This window comes from Silene latifolia, chromosome 4 (genome assembly GCF_048544455.1).
Source record: "Silene latifolia isolate original U9 population chromosome 4, ASM4854445v1, whole genome shotgun sequence".
Classification (NCBI taxonomy): domain Eukaryota; kingdom Viridiplantae; phylum Streptophyta; class Magnoliopsida; order Caryophyllales; family Caryophyllaceae; genus Silene; species Silene latifolia.
Window position 1 is genome coordinate 27,204,138 of NC_133529.1, and position 16,525 is coordinate 27,220,662.

Here is a 16,525-nt window from a genome sequence, read left to right on the forward strand (position 1 = left end):
TGTTTGTCGATTGAATTAGTAGTTTTGCAGCGGAATTGTGTTTGTTGTACTGTAGATTTCGTGAATTTGTAAGGTAACAGGGATAGTATGGTGAATCTCGCTCTCCGCCTCGCAAGGTACGAACTCGAAACACTCACAATCAACCTCGCAAGGAAGATTAAAAGACTAAACTCGCAAGCCTAATCAAACAAAGTTCACAATGGAAACTTCTAATAAAATTCTGAATCTCACGTGTTAAGCTAGATCATACACGCCCCCTATTTATACTCCTACTTAGCTTGACTAATAAGCAATCTTTCCTAATTCTACTCGATGTCACAAATCTGACTCGATATCTAATTCCTTAACTTGCATATTAAGCAATCTATTTCTTTCCTAAACTAACTAGGAAAGTTATTAAAATACTAATAATTAAAATACAATCAGATTTAGTGTATTCTAATTAAACTAGGATTAGAAAATAACAAGTTTTCCTAACTTGATTAGAATTAGGATAAGCTAACCTTTCCTAATCTTATTCGAAAGTAAATAAAATAAGCTAAAACTAACTCCACATGGTTTAGGAAACCGTGTCTCCACAGCTTGGACTCGGAATTCGTGTTACTAGCTCTTTCCGAGTATGCTCATACATCACAATGATTTCTCACCGCAGCGAGTAGCCTTGCCAAGTTCTCATCGCAATGGGTAACCCTCCCCTGCCAGTGGCAGACCGCAGCCTTGCCACCTAGAGTCCCGCTCATCACAACGAGCGAACCCAGATCATTAAAGTGCACACCCTCATGTGACGAGAGCCACAAGAGGAGAATTATGGGGTTGAAGTCCAGTTCCCGACATAGATTCACAACCACAATGCTAATATCAACATCATCTCAAAAATCATATCAAACAAGTATATCACATCATCAACCATATAGCAATATTGAGTACCATACCTTTTAGCGATTCTACGGTCACAAGAAATTGATAACAATTCAATATCAATCTTCTATGAAACCGCTACCTACATACAGTAATCGCATATAATCACTATAAACTCCATTCAATACCCTTATCATAGCAATTTCCCCCAAATCCCAAGATCTAGGGTTAGTCTCAAAAGAAAACTGATTAAACATCTTAGATTTAAAAACTTTCGCAAAGGAATGTAAATGAAGATGAAGGTTGAAACCCTAATCTGACAATCGCCACGAATCTCTCACAAGAATGATTAAAGAGGGATGAGAAAAAGTGTAGATGTGTTTTAGAATGTGTTTAGAGTTAAAATGATTTTAATTTCGATTTGTTGTTTAAATTTGTTTCGATAATTTGATTGAATTGCTTGGGGTGGGAGGGTTAGTTTGGAAAGTTCATTAAAATTTGTCGACGATGAATAACGATCGAATATAAAATTTCTATCGGGTTCATGACCTGTCCTCGCCTAAGTTGACTTTCTTCCACGGAAACGTCAGTTGAAGCAGTTTCGCTCCATACAGCAGAAGACCGGCCGGCGTCCTATTTTTTAGCGGGGCACCTACCGAGATAGAGGGTGTTGATTTTCGCCGTACACATTTTACTTGTGCAGTACATTATTGACAATTATACCCCTCATTTCTCCACCCATCTTCTCTCTAAAAAAAATTATGAAGTGCTGAACTGTAGAAACTTGTATCCAGCCCAACAGTTTAACAACCCCAGCAGGCCAACCCAAAACCTCCTCACTCATCATCTCTTTTTTTTTTTTTTTTGACAATAATCACTCATCATCTCTATTCTCTATAACACTCGTATGGTATCTTCTTTCTTCAGTCTTCTTACACTATTACCAGTATCTTAGCAGTTAGCTGAAACAATTAAAAATGTCAATCTCCATTATCTCACCTTTCCACCTCTCTCCGACGACGTCGTATCACCGCCGTATAATAACAAGCTCAGTACGCGCGCAACCAACAGTATCTGCGCCGCCAAAACCACCGCCGACAATTACCTTAAACCCTAACAACAATAACAACCTCAATTCAACTCCTCTTCCTCCTTCCTTATCCTGCGCTCTTCAATGCCCTCATTTTCAATCGTACGTCACTCGCTCTTGTATTTTCTATTTTTAATGTGTTTTGATGTTCAATTAGTCTCTTTCCATTCTCTCAAATATACACGTCCTACTCCTACTATAATTCAATATTGTAAGAATTGCGAGTTGCCATTGTCCCAAAACTATTATAAATTCGTTACGCTCGGGTCAACAGGTAGTTATTAGAACAAGTTAATTGGTTAAATATAATATAAGACCGTCCTACAGAAGAATTTGTGTTCGATGTAATATTGACTGAATTCTCGCATTTTCACATTATCTGTTGCGAATTCTACATGTGCGTTTTTTCAGTGTAATTTAGGCAAGTGGAGCAGGTTACTGAATTTTCAAGCTTGTGATATACTTATGTTGAAATGTGGGAGCATAAACTTGAATTAATAACAATCAGTTGATTGTTTCATTATTTTTAATGTAAATTTTAGATAGTGTGTTTTTAAACATGATGATTAGGTGCTCGGGATGTACACACGAATATGATCTTCATCGACCGAGTGTGGTGGATGAGGCTGCTGATTTTTTCAAGCGGCTTGGTGTAGTTGATTTCAGTTTTGATACTTGTAGATTGGTAAGTTCATGTATTTTCATTGGAGTACCAAATTAAGATTCTTATTATCCTTATTGTTAAGGAAATGATTATTAGCAGCGAAACCGGTATTTAGAGTTTAGAAGTGCCAACTAATGATGCAATGGAACAAACTAGGAAAAAGATCGAATATTTTAACTAAAAATTCCAAATTTTACAATGTTCAGGGTCCGGCTGCCCTTGCCGGGCTTTTTTTCCACCACTGTACACTATGCTACTTTATTGGAGCTGACATTGTAGTTTGTCCGTATGTGTATTTATGGAATCATATGTAGTTCCTAAGAATTTATTTAAATAAGTTTGTTTTGCATCAATTAGTAGACAATTTTCAAATTATTTAGGGGGTTGATTGTGAGGATTTTTTCCGGTTATATACTACTATGTCAAAATTTGATTTTCTGTAATGTATGTCATAGAATATTCTGTAAAATTAATAGACATTTGAAGATGTACTTTATTTCCGTGAATATATATTGGATGACATATCTGGCTATTTAAGAAACCTGTTAATGTAAGGTTGTTTCTGATGATTCTACAAACATGGGATAATATGTTGGATTTGCTATCTCCTACAACTTGTAAAATATGGTCTCACGTTTCGTTTGTAGATTCACAATGGTTGTGTATGTAATCTCATATATGTACAAGCTATAGATATCAATTTGCGGTGTTTTATATGTAGACTGACAAAATTGGGCTGGGATTAAATTATTATTTGATATGTTGCTGGATTTGGTTCTAAAGAGTAGAACACATATTTCACTGTGAAGCGCTCACTTTTATTCGCAATGTTTTGGAATTGAATCAGTATGGCTGGAGATGTCGAGCAAAGTTGGCTGTTCGTGGTTCATCGGTAAATCCTCTTATTGGTCTATATCAAGAGGGTACACATAATGTAATAGACATTCCTCAGTGCAAAGGTTCGACTTCCATTGTCTGAAACATTTTTATATGCAGTTTCTTCTGATTTTGTCTGTGTGAATGTTTTCTAATGAAATGGATTTATTTGATTGGTCTACAGCCCATCATCCCAGCATCAATGCAGCAATTGAGCTACTTAGAACTGGTGCGCTGTTCAAAGATGGTTTGATCAACCATTCTGTTTTTCTCTGTTGGCGTTGTCGTGCTGTTGACCAGTGAAATAATCTGTGTCTAAATTACTTCAGGATTATGTTCTTTCTAATCTATTGCTTATTTTCAGGTATAACTGAATTAAATGTGGAGCCGTATGATGAAGACTTGGGTACGGGTGAACTGCGATATGTGCAAGTTAGTGATGGTTTCTAACAATGTTTTTTAGTAATTGTTTTGTTCATAATCTGCTCCAATATTATTGATTTTGAGTGCTTGCAGATGGCTGTGACAACACATGATACCTCACTACCATTTTCTGATAGATATAGAAATGGTTCCCATCTAAACCCATACTGCCTTAAAGTTGAAGCTGATTTTGTCTTTTGATGGGATTAATTATGACGCTTGTTATTGTTTTATACATCTGATTTCAGGTAAAGTGCAGGTTAGTTTAGTATGGAACTCGAGAAGCGAGACCTCACCGAGTTCTGATAAACTAAATGCTTTGGCCAATGTAAGCTCTTTGATTTATTTTGCAAGTATAGCGTTATTTCCATTCATAATTGTTAAGTAAATGTCTCCAAATAGGATCCCATTGATTTAGATAAAATATTTTCTATTGCTACCTTTTTTCTGTTCTCGATTTCCACGTGCCTTTTATGATTATTATTTTTGGTTTTAGTTCCTATGGAGAAAGGGTGGCGAAAGGTGCAACATTCATCTCATTCACTCTGTTTGGGCCAACTTTCAGACATCAACGAATAATGTAAGTTACGTATCCAAATTTTTCATTAGCTTTCAATTATTAAGATCTGATTATCTTATGTCATTGTTATGGGCCTTCGGGATTTCGCAATTCTTAACCATTTACATTTTTGGTTAGAGTTAGGAGTGATGCACCTATGAACATGCGCTAGCCAAGAAAATTGGGGCAGCCCTCTTTGTAGAATATGGCGTGATATTTTCTTAATATATTTTTTAATTGAAAATTGCATTTTTTTTTGAAAATTTTAAAAGACTGTGTGCTAATAATAAGTTATTTTTAGAAGTTCCATTTCAGTCTTACCTCTATACTCATCGTGATAGTTATCAGAATTGTCTAATAAGACACGAAATGTTGGTAACAGTAGTAAAGTATTAAGAACCAATTGCAGAATTAATCACATTCATAGCATCTATTATGCTCATTTGATACATAAAGTATTTGTTCCTTAAAGATTCAACCATAAAATAACTTTTGTGGATCATCTTATTTGTAAGTTGCAACTTTGACTTCTATAGTTGTACCGGAAGGTGGCTTTTATGAACCAAGTAAGGCCATGCGAAAAATGTTGTGCAATTACAGTAGATATGCGAAACTCATGGTAACTTGTAATTGTAGGTAGGATTTGAGTATGAAGTGGTATCTGTTCTAGAACATAATTGCTTCTCTTCTACTATGTTTTGCGTGCGAAATTAATTTTCTAGGTGATGGGCTTTATCACGTATTTCTAATTAAATTTCGAAAATGCATTTTGGCTACACCGGGTATTATTTGCTGTTGATAACTTGCCCCATTTTTTAAGTAGTGAAAGACTTGAAGGCAAATATTTGCTATGCAGATAATTTTTGGAAACAGGTGGAGACATCTTTTTGGTGAGAGAGACTTTTGGGAACATGTTGGAGGTATCGATGTTTACTTGACTCCCTCGAGTTTCGGGCAAGCAAACACTCGGGTATAAATCTTTACTCTTTGGAAACATATGTAGGTCCTAGGTGAACTTGAGTTATGCATTTATGATTTTGTTTAGCATGGGAAGCTACTGCTGAGGATTTTTTTGCCATATTGGTTTCTTCATTTTGAGCCACTTATGTATTTCATTACATTTTACAACTCGCGCACTACATTACTTGCATCAACCACTTCAGTTTTGTCACAGTTTTCTTCTTCATTTTGTGAGAAAACTTCTTACCTGAAGTTTGACTTAATTTTTGAACCCTTGGACCTGCAACATCAATGAACTTCCATTAAGCATCACATAGAGTGTATCACAGGAAAAATGTTGATTGGGGATGAGGTAAAAACGAGAGTAATATTCCTCTAAAAGTGCATATGATAGGAGCATGTGGATTTGGCTATGTTACTCCGACTCGGCTGCAAGTGTCGGACATGGCATGATATCGGTGTGTCGCGTAGGGTTATTTCCCGTGAAGTTTTCAGTTTTTTGGTCTAAAATGAAGTCTTAAAAGTGTTGTGTCGTGTCGGGCACTCCAATTGTTGGACACACGACATGCGACACCCAACCAAATTGAAGGTCAGTGTACAATTTGGTATTTATAAAGAGCTGAAGGTCCTAACTAAAAAAATCAGCATCTGCTTTGTCTTAACAACATCAACTGACTTATAAGTACGTAATCAATTGAGACATGTAAATTCTAAATTATTTCAATGGTTGATCTCTACCACCCTTGCTTCAGGCATTCGACTCTTTGCTGCGAAAGCTGCAGAAGTATGTCCCACATGGTTCATCAGTGGCTGATTTATATGGAGGAGCCGGTGTTATAGGATTATCATTGGCTGCTTCTAAGAAGAGCAGGTATCAAAATCTCATTTTTGTCAAAGAGGCTTATTATTTGCCTTGATTACAAAAAGTTATATACAGAGTACCGTATTTGGAACCATAATATTTTTTTCCCCTTTCTCTCCTCTCTGTGGTTCTCAGGTCCGTGAAGTGCATTGAGATTAATAAGGACTCAAAGCACTGCTTTGAGAAGACAGTAAGCCGTTTACCAACTGGCGTGGATTGCAAAATGAGCTGGCATAATGCAGATGCTTCAGTGGTAAGGGCCCTTTTTTTTTTTTTGTCACTGTTCAATCCTCCCTTTGTAAAACAATTTGAAAAACTAAACCTTTCAAGTTTAATGAAAACGAGGCATGTATTCGAGTCTGGGTTGTGAATGAAGAGGCACTAGTCCAAACAAAGCATCCAAGGGCCTGGTCCCTTTTTTCTCCATTTTCATTCTTTAGTATTCCTTTTCTAATAAGATTAGTGATCTACTGCCTCTTAGTTTCAACATGTTTTTTGCCTGGTGCAGGAGCCTACTTCTTGGCTTGTGGGTTCTGATGTAGTTGTGGTTGACCCTCCTAGAAAAGGGCTGGATGAATCAGTTCTCCATGCATTATGGACTATATCATCTGCAAAGCGCAAGGCAGATACTTCTGCAAGGTTATTTTTTTTTTCTTTCATTATGGCTGTGATTTGATGATAGATCTTATGTAGCCCTACGTCTTTAGGTTTTTGATGCATGTTACGATATTTTATTTTCTCTAAAATTGAAACTGTCATCTTTTCAGTACTTCCACTAACCTGAAAGAAGAAAAAAGGCCATGGATTTTACGAGAAAGGGAAGAATCCATTAGTGTAGAAAGCAAAACAATTTGGCCAGAAAGTGATGCTCTGCCTCAAACACTTATTTATATAAGCTGTGGATGGGATAGCTTCAAAAGGGTATGTTTAATCACCCCAGTTGGAATAGCTACTTTTACCTGTATATGTTAATCTGCATGATTAAGATTGAGATTTCCTAATTAGTTCCTGATGCCGTGATTGATTAATAGGACTGCAAGCATTTGTTATCTAGCAAGGCTTGGCATTTGGATAAAGCACATGGCTTTAACTTCTTTCCTGGAACACAAAGGTAACGTCAAGATTGACCTGTTATGCTATTTATTTTAGTACCTATTATTTGAAAGTAAGTTGGGAGTATAGATAAACTTGTTCTTAAAAAAGATCTCTGTGAACGGACAATAAGATAGTTAATATATAACCTGTTTGACAAAGAGCCAGTTGCCTCCCTAGTTCCCTGCTTATTATGTATACAACAACAACAACATTACCCCAGTGCCTCAATGGCTCCCGCATTTTGCGGGGTAAGGGGGGGTCGGATGTATGCAGCCTTACCCTTGTGGTAGCAACACAAAGAGGCTGTTTCCGAATGACCCAAGATGAAAATTGCGTCGAGAACTGCATCGAAGGACCGCTACTTCACAAAAGAAAGAAGTGCAGCCACTTTAGTGAGCCATTTTGATTTATTCCATTATAATCCATAACCAAAGAGTAATGAGTCTTTGGCTCCATTGGAAATGTGGAAAACCTGCTTATTATGTATATGCTTGACAAATTCTATTGCCAGTGGGAATTAGTGTTTGCGAAGAAAAAGACAGTCACCCAAGTGACGGAAATATCATCCATAGTTTGTCTGCCTCCTTCAGTCATTCTCTTTGTATTTGTTAAATTTGCGCACAGTGCTTGTCCAAATTAATGTAGTTCAACAGTTGCTTAGTGCATACTAAGATAAGACCTTAAGCTTCAAGTTGCCTACTTGGACAGTTCCGACATCTAATACAATTTACATGTCCAGCAGCCAGTTTGTAGTGATATCATCCGAAAGATTGCTTCCTCAGTAGGAATAGAGTGTGATTTCCCCTCAAAAATTCCAATGGAGCCAAATTTGAATATTCTTTAGTTATGGATTACAATGGAACAAATCAAAATGACTCGCCAAAGTGGCTGCACTTTTTTTTTTTCTTTTAGGCACTTGGGCAACGTTGTTGTACAATCAGCTATCTTGGACATGTTTTGATTGTGTCTAGAAGGTTCACATGGTCCGGTTCCTTGACATAGAGTATTATAACAATTGGTTATTTGCATTTACATATATCGTAGGGTTTACAACATATAGACAATCAACAGAAGATACTGTGAACAGGATCCCTTGTGCTTGCTTTACGAAGTTTGCGTTCTGTAGAAGGTTTTTATATTGAGTGCTTTATCATTTTCTCACACCCTTTGTGGAGTCACCTTTCTGCAATGAAAACACAAGGTGAAGCAAAAACCTTTCATGGACTCTTGTAGCCCTTTTTCTTATGGCCTGCTTGTCATCCTGTACTCTTTTTTTTTTTTTTCCTTTTATTATTGTTGTGCTTGTTCTTCATGTTCTTTTTTTATAAGCCAGAAATAATTTGGCTATGGTATAATTCCAAGCTGGTGTTTTTCTTGTACTCTTGTTTTTTAGTAATTGATGATGACCCATTTTTATTGTTGCAGTATTGAGATTTTGGCCATCTTCAAAAGAGATCCTGTGGCAAAGAGTAAGAAAAAGGCAACCAAAAAGAAGCTTAAGAAACCTTGAGGAGAATCAAAATTCTGGACAGGTTGGGTGTGGTCCAAAATTGAATCTTAAACACAAAAAATACCCTGGCTACCCAGAGAATCAAAACTTGATTGGGCTAAGTGACAAAATTTGAAACCACAAGAGAACAAACAATTTCTGAGATGTCAATGGTACTGACATTTTGCTGACGGAGCTGTAGCTATTATTATAGAAACTGTAACATGTAGTACTCTGTACTTTATAGATGGTGTAGCTGAAAAATTTGGGCGAGCCTACAACCTCCTTGTAGGAAAAATGTACAATCTTGTACATATTATATTTAAGAAAAAGAATGCAAACAATCCGGAGTATGTTGAAAGAATATAGAGTGCAAATCTATGGTCTTGACTCTTGAGGTAATAACTCGCCTGTTTTGCGACTTTAGAGAACTCATCTCTGCTTTTCTCTTCCCTTGGCCTTTGGCAGATGAGGGAATACGCTCTCGATGTTGTGGGCCCTCAAATCTTGTCTTGTTAGGATTCCGATTACAGGATATATCTGCAAAAAAGAACATTACTGGTTACACATTCATTCAGAAATCCTTACATCTATTCCTATTTTACTCTATATCAGCTATGTACTGCATGTATATTATATGTTACAGGACAACAGGAACTTACCCCTGAACCTTGGTACTTTGGTACAATGAGAAGATGACGAAGAGCAACCTGCCTAAAGAGCACCATTGCCTTTGCTGCAGAAGTGTCTTCTACTACGGTATAAGGAGTTTTGTTCGTAAAGGGGTGTAAATCAACATACATCTCCATCTCATGTTTCGAAATGGCTACTTGTTCAAAGTTTGTGTCTCTCTCAGCCAGCTCAGCCCATGTAAATTTCTCTCTCACTTCCCATTCTTCTGTTCGTCTTAGTTCTTTCATGAACCATTTTTTCTTTAGCACAGCTACAAGGTGAGCCCTCAAGATGAGTCCATGGAGCTCCATTAGCTTAGAATGATGTGCATTTGGTATTGGTAGCATTGCATCATCATCAATCACGGGAAAGCCATTGTGGGTAGTGTTCTTGAGAACATCTACAATCCTCGAGACTTTTTCAACTCCACGTAGACTGACTAATGGAGGCTTGACATCAGCGAGCTCACCAACAGTGATGTTTCTCATCCATGGCTCAGGGTTTGAATCTAGAAAAGGAAGGCCTTTAAGGTCTAGTATAATATCATATATGCTAGGGTTGAAACAATCCCCTACAGTTTTCGATATGAGGAGGACAAGCATTGTTATGGGAAGTAGTAGTAGATTATTGGTGAGTTCAAGGAAAATGACACAAAGGGATACAGTCATTCTCATTGAGCCCGACATGAGGGAGGCGGCACCGAGTACTGCATAAAGACCCTCGTCGATTTTTGAGTAATTTTTCATGGCTAACCCGAGTAAGCGCCCATAAGCTGAACCAATAAGAATGATGGGTAGGAAAAGTCCGGAGGGTACGGCTATGCCAAAGGTAAAGAGACCCAATATGCAGTAGAGTGCAAAGTAGATTAACAGAGAGACGGGATGGAACTCTCCAGGTGTATTTGTTGAAAAGATGTTCCTAACAGCATCATCATTGGTTGAAAAGAGTAAGCTACCAAGGTCGTTATAGTAGCCTTCTGGACAGTTGAATCTTTTGAAGTTCCCTGTTCTTCCTGTTGTTGAGCAGGTGACATTGCTAATTGACGGATCACATTTTGTGCAATTTACGAGGAAAGGTAGGCCGTACATGCACACTGAGGTGAAGACCGAAACTGTAAGACTTAGAAGAATCTTTGCCAGCTTTCCCTTCCTGCAACAGAATACAGCAGTAAGAAAATGCTGTTCCAAATCCAGAACTATAGAGCTTTAAGTAGTTAAGTCTGCACTAAAGGTGTCAAATGGATTGGGAGGGTTGAGTTTGGTTGGATCAATGCGGGCTGTGTCAGAATAGTGGTCGGGTCAATACGGATTTATTATTTTGCCTAAAATTAGGGGTTTGGTCAATATGGGTCGGATCGGGTTGGGGTCAAACATACATTATCACGTCTTTTTCCTGGCCGATTTTCATTTAAATGTTTGATTTCACTATTATTTCAAAGGTTATGTTAAATATTAATATCTTAATCCATTTGATGTAGATCTCTTGCTTGATCTTGTGAAGAAGGTAATTCTAGATGTGAAAAGAAGTTGGATAAAGCTTACTCATTGATGAGATTGTACAGTCTAAGGACTTTGTGAAGAAGGTAGTTATACAAGCTTCCGAGAACTCCACCAATGAGTCCTATGAGGATGACGGGGATGATATCCATCACGTGGTACCGCACAGTGACACTACTCACATCGAACATGATGAGCCCTCCATCGCCAAATAGCCCACATTGTCCAGAACTGCAATACTCTATGAAAGCTCTGAGAATCACAACTACAACTGCTGTGCTAAAGAATGTTCTCCATAGGAGGGCGCTTCTCCACCATGTTGCCACTTCCTCCAGAGCAAAAAGTACGCCTCCTACTGGAGATCGAAATGCTGCACAAACCCCTGAAGAGGCCCCACATGTGATCAGGTCTCTCCTGTCCCTGTCGTTGTTCATCAAGCGAAGCCAACGCCATTTTATACGGTACTTCTCGGTCCCACCTTGACCGAGTAAAGAAGCAATGCAAGCTCCTATATGTACCAAAGGTCCTTCTTTACCGAGGTCTAATCCAGCAGAGACAGCTCCGATACTGCCAATTATCTGTTGCAGCAGCAAATAAGTTTACGCAGGTAACAATTTAGTTTTTGATGCTCGTGATTATTATATTGAATGTTTAAGCCTACACATATAATCTAGATTGCTGGTTTTTTAGTTAGCATGCTGGGTTGACTACATTACACCGTGAGACCTTTCATTTTCTAATTATTTGGTCATTTGATAGTAGTTTGAGACTTTGAGGCTTGAGTAATCTTTATGAATGATATCACAAATTAGATAAAACTGAGTGTACAATCATCAACATTATTTCTATGATTCTATCCCTTGACTGACATGCTTCTTTCCAAACGAAGATTGAAAACTATGATTATGATACAAACTGGGAAATGAAAATTTTGAGAAGTGCTGCCTAGAGCTAATGATCATTTAGGTTGATCCTGTGAAGATAAATGCGTACTGAAGCAACTGTTAGATAATTTAGATTACATAGAAATTAGAATACAATAACAAAGCCTTAGTCATGCAATAATTTGAGCTTGCTAACATGAAATGTTTGATTAGTACATGATATAAGGAAAACATGTTGGAGATATGTATGAAACGGTTTTTCTAATGTGTGCCAACTTTAATAACCTAAATGTGGTAAGATTCACAAGATATTGTCATGGCATATTAAAGTATAAACTCATTTTTACCATGATTAATGGGGATATCTTATGAGTCTTACCACATTTAGGTTATTGTGTACCCTTAGGGCACACGTTAGAAAAACCGTGTGAAAATCATAGCTCACCAACCTTGACAAACAGTGTTGGGGCTCCATACATGTTTGGGGTATCAACACCATTAAGGTAAGCTTTAATTTCTGGTATTCCAGGCCCAGCTGCGGTTGGTGCGAAAAAAACAACTAACAAAGTTGCCATTAGAGTAAGTAGGAAATTTATGCCTGTCAATGTTATCAGCCCCATCATATACCTGCACCATAAACAATAACCAAACCAAAAAAACTTTTGAGTCATCTTATACATTATTGTGCTTTGACTCTATAGTGGCCGCGTCATATTCCAGGCATAGTTGATGTGTATGGTACTTGGGCATTTCATTTTATACTCCAAAAACTTGGGAATTTTCCTTAAATACCCGATTTCGATTTTTAGACAAGCACTTGTCTCATAATTCTGAATGAGTATGTACGTAGTTTATAGATCAAATCTATGTGATACTAATATAGTTGAGTTACTCTACAGAAATAAGCACCTGTCCTGCATCACGTATTCTGAAACTAGAAGAAGCTTGTAACCAGCAATGTTTTCGACAGCGAGATTAATAAGAGTAGCAATAAGCCCAGTTAACAGCCCCACTAGAAACGCCAGTTTCCATTTCAAAAACACATATTGCAACACTTGAATTTTTGACCGACTTCTCCAATCCTGTTTGAACAGATCGTTCTCGTTGATTCTGCATCAAAAGTACAGACATGTCTTGAGTTATGTTTAGTTAAGATGGCTCTTTCACATCATAATAGTCTATCATATAATCTTTTACAAGACACGGGAATTTCAACCAAACACATGCAATTCTGTGGTTAGCTGGTTTCAGAAAGGTACAGCATGTACACAACCTTACACCTTAAACCACAGACACATAGGAGTTAGTTATACTATGGATAAGAATAGCAAGAAAGTTTAGGATGTATGCAACCTTATCCATAACAGTGCTATGGAACACAAACCACAGATAAAAAGAGAGGGAGAACGTACTCGTAATCGAGGCTTTCAATATGCGAAACCTTAGCACCCACCATAGCTAAGTGGCTAGCAGAGAGAGTTCTATTTCTCTTAAGAAGAGGTTGGTGTAAGTTGTATTCAAGGTCTACGCTTCCTGAAGTTGCTTCTCCATTTTGATGATCATCTGACTCCATTGTTTCCGTGTTTATTGGTTTTGATGTTGTTGTTTCTTCTGCTTCTGCCATGGCTTCTTTCTGTTTTATTTGTCTCTCTGTTTTTTTTTTGTTGCAAAACTATGTGAAGTTGGAGAGCTATTATATACTCCTGTATTTTTTTATGGTTGCTTGGATAAAGTTACATGAATATTTTTCTACTGCATTATTGCAATCACATTTTTGCCCTTTTTTGTATTTTATACATTTTATACATGTCACTTGGATATTGGACACCTTATTCTTTGGAACAGCCTATAATACGTGGGGAAAAGTAGAAAAATTCAAATTTAGAAAATTTGGAGGGTGTCGTTTGACACTTGGAAAAAACAGTAATCTTAGTGCTTTATTAATTTATTTTATCTTTATGCTGGCTTTTTTTTTTCTTCTGTCACCCCAAATTATTTTAGTGTGGACGGTGGTTGAATTGGTCGTGTTATTGTCTATGCCTCCTTGGTTGATTAGTGTTCGTATTGCCGTCTGAAATTCTTGTAATCATTGTTCGTTTTCTAATATACACAAAAATTCAAATGAGACTATTTTATGCATATAGCGGACTCATTTTATATGATAATGATTTGTTTAATGAATATTTTTGCTCTTGTTATTACTACTAATCTTAAAATATTACTCTACTAATTAATCTTAAAAGGCAAATTCACCCTTTTGCTTTCTTTCCCCTGATTGCTTTCTTTCTCCTGAATGGAATGATGACCTACTTCTCTTTTTGTTAGTGAGGTTATGTCGCACCCATTTTTAATATTTTTCTATGTTATAATCAGATTGTATATCGTTATTAGCGCTTTACTATGTAGCATGTGTTTCTTTCGAGTGTCCGAACTTATAATTTACTTGTGTGCTTGGTTAAGACATTATCGGTTAACAATGTTATAAGATTACCAGAATTAATGTCGTCAGGTACTTGGTTTAACGGCAACTAATGCCTCGTTGACAAAAACTTATGAGCGGTTTTTTTTTTTTTGTTCAGATGAGTGCACTATGTTGGGGGTAAAAATCGAACCCTCAACTTCATGATTGGAGTAAGAGAGTTGTTACCACTTGAACTAATTATTGTTCTTATAAGAGACGATTTCTTATTTTGGTAACCCTTTTATGCGTTAATCGTAATCGTTTTGATGTATTTGTTATATTAATTTGGTTACATACAGGAGTATCAAGATCCAAATCCCAGCCACATGTTGCAAGGCTGATCCACATGGAAGACATATTGTGTCTCTTCCAAGCTCCAATTTGCATATGGGAACTAGTCATAATTCACAGGAAATAGATGGGGTGTCTATCTTTCAGCCAGATAAGCATAAGCAGTTAATATTGAAGAAATGACAAGTGTTTGAATCGGAATGGTCGGATCCGAACGAATCATTGGTGAGGAATAAATATGGCTCTTCATACCATCGAAAAGATCAGCTTATCCATAATTATTGAATAATGATAATATGAGTCTCCTAAGATATGGAGGGTGGCGATATATAATTCCGTGTACCGTCAGCTAACATTATGACTTTATTCACATGAATATGATCATTCTGGATCTAATTAGGGCCATTTATTCAGCCGAAATTACTTTTATTATTTTTCTTTTGAAATTATTGTCATGTTGGAAAGTTTTCATTTGTTTTATAATTGTGAAACTGTGGAAAAGGTTTTCCCTCTCTTCATATGGCAAAATCTTTATTTTGCTAGTTAAATAAAGAGAATGATAACAGATTTTGGACTCGGGACATAAGTACCATGCTTATTTAGTTACCGTGACATTTAAGATTAAGGCATCTTTAAATTGAATTACTATTACTACAATGATTTGTTTAATAGATCATCATACCTTAAGATTTAAGAATCAGTACTTTTATAACCCCAGTATAGGAACACAAGAGTTAATGTTAAAGCGAAATCACAAATACTATCATCATTTATAATTTTATTAGTTAAATAAGCTCATATTTACTAATCTATTGTCTCCCAAAGAAAATGTATTAGCAAGAAACGGTATACATGGCGGAGCTAGGATTTGACCTCAGCAGGGACGAACAGGTAATGGTTTAAGGGAAACTCGAAAAAAGTTTAACTAAAAACTTTGAAATTTCCGACCGCTAGCGGTGGCGAGCACAATGGTGGAGCTAGCGAGGGAGCCCGCTGGTGGATGAAAATTTCAAAATTTTTAGTTAAAATTTTCTTGCCTTTTCGACCTTTTCCTTATACCATTACTCTTTCGGTCCCGTTAAGTTCCAATCCTGGCTTCACCATGTGCGTCTTTGTTAGCCCCGCGCTCCACCACTTTTGGTATGGGCTTGGCTCGTATTTTCGCCATCTATGAATGAGTCGAGCTAACAAGTCACGGTCTTAGGGTGCTACAGATCTAAAATAAATGAAGCAGGCCACTAGTCTTTGTGTGATGTTCTTTTGGACCTACTTGTCCTTTAAACACATGCCAAATAACCAGTGACACCTAACTCCATATATACCTACTTTACATAGACAGCTGTATGATGCTCCGTCTATTTGCCGCATTTTAATGTCCATACACTTTGATTGTTTAAGGGTTTATCGACCTGATAATTCAAATTCTCCCTTTAAACCAAAACTATCCATCTACAGCTACTATTCGTCTAAAACTGTAGATAAATAGTGTCCCTTTCACAAAATAAAAGTGGATGATAATTAATTATGAATCAAATGCTACTTATAAAAACAAAGTAAGAGAGTAAAGAAATGTATGGCTTTCAAAATCTAGAGTATCATAGTTTTTTTTTTTTTTTTTTTTTTTATATGACGAGGGGGTTGAATCCCTACCACGATTCATTCGCACCACAACATGGATCATGTAAGCCACCACTTCGCCAAAGCTGCGTGAAAGTGATCATCGCCCCATTTGGTAGTCAAATCAGGGACCTCTCAACTCCCGCATTTTCGCAAGTTTTCGCCGCTTAACCTTCTACCATTTGACTAACACCATCATTTTTATTTTTGAAAGTAAGATTGTAAAAT

At 37.0% G+C, this 16,525-nt stretch overlaps 2 protein-coding genes across 2 annotated transcripts; one reads left to right on the forward strand and one right to left on the reverse strand.

Moving 5' to 3' along the window:
• The first annotated feature begins 1,739 nt into the window (after positions 1 to 1,739).
• Positions 1,740 to 9,240, forward strand: LOC141653330 (uncharacterized). The gene is made up of 15 exons (XM_074461054.1): positions 1,740 to 2,050; positions 2,519 to 2,633; positions 3,460 to 3,571; positions 3,673 to 3,717; positions 3,853 to 3,920; positions 4,005 to 4,059; positions 4,160 to 4,239; positions 4,408 to 4,491; positions 5,327 to 5,440; positions 6,183 to 6,301; positions 6,428 to 6,545; positions 6,801 to 6,931; positions 7,060 to 7,213; positions 7,324 to 7,403; positions 8,813 to 9,240. Exons 1-15 carry the CDS (start codon positions 1,836 to 1,838, stop codon positions 8,895 to 8,897), a joined length of 1,575 nt encoding a protein of 524 aa, XP_074317155.1. The 5' UTR covers positions 1,740 to 1,835; the 3' UTR covers positions 8,898 to 9,240.
• On the reverse strand, positions 9,092 to 13,891 carry LOC141653329 (chloride channel protein CLC-b). The gene is made up of 6 exons (XM_074461053.1): positions 13,341 to 13,891; positions 12,838 to 13,038; positions 12,378 to 12,555; positions 11,090 to 11,622; positions 9,539 to 10,697; positions 9,092 to 9,416 (listed from the first exon to the last, which is right to left on the reverse strand). Exons 1-6 carry the CDS (start codon positions 13,550 to 13,552, stop codon positions 9,309 to 9,311), a joined length of 2,391 nt encoding a protein of 796 aa, XP_074317154.1. The 5' UTR covers positions 13,553 to 13,891; the 3' UTR covers positions 9,092 to 9,308.
• Positions 13,892 to 16,525: the final 2,634 nt, after the last annotated feature.

Excerpts from the sequence above, each read along its gene's own strand:
- LOC141653329 (XM_074461053.1), bottom strand. The coding sequence starts at position 13,552 with ATGGCAGAAGCAGAAGAAACAACAACATCAAAACCAATAAACACGGAA. Across the intron at positions 10,698-11,089 it reads CTGTACAATCTCATCAATGA|GAAGGGAAAGCTGGCAAAGA; the intron begins GTAAGCTTTATC and ends ATTCTGTTGCAG. Across the intron at positions 9,417-9,538 it reads CAAAGTACCAAGGTTCAGGG|ATATATCCTGTAATCGGAAT; the intron begins GTAAGTTCCTGT and ends TCTTTTTTGCAG.
- LOC141653330 (XM_074461054.1), top strand. The coding sequence starts at position 1,836 with ATGTCAATCTCCATTATCTCACCTTTCCACCTCTCTCCGACGACGTCG. Across the intron at positions 3,572-3,672 it reads AGACATTCCTCAGTGCAAAG|CCCATCATCCCAGCATCAAT; the intron begins GTTCGACTTCCA and ends ATTGGTCTACAG. Across the intron at positions 7,404-8,812 it reads TTCTTTCCTGGAACACAAAG|TATTGAGATTTTGGCCATCT; the intron begins GTAACGTCAAGA and ends TTATTGTTGCAG.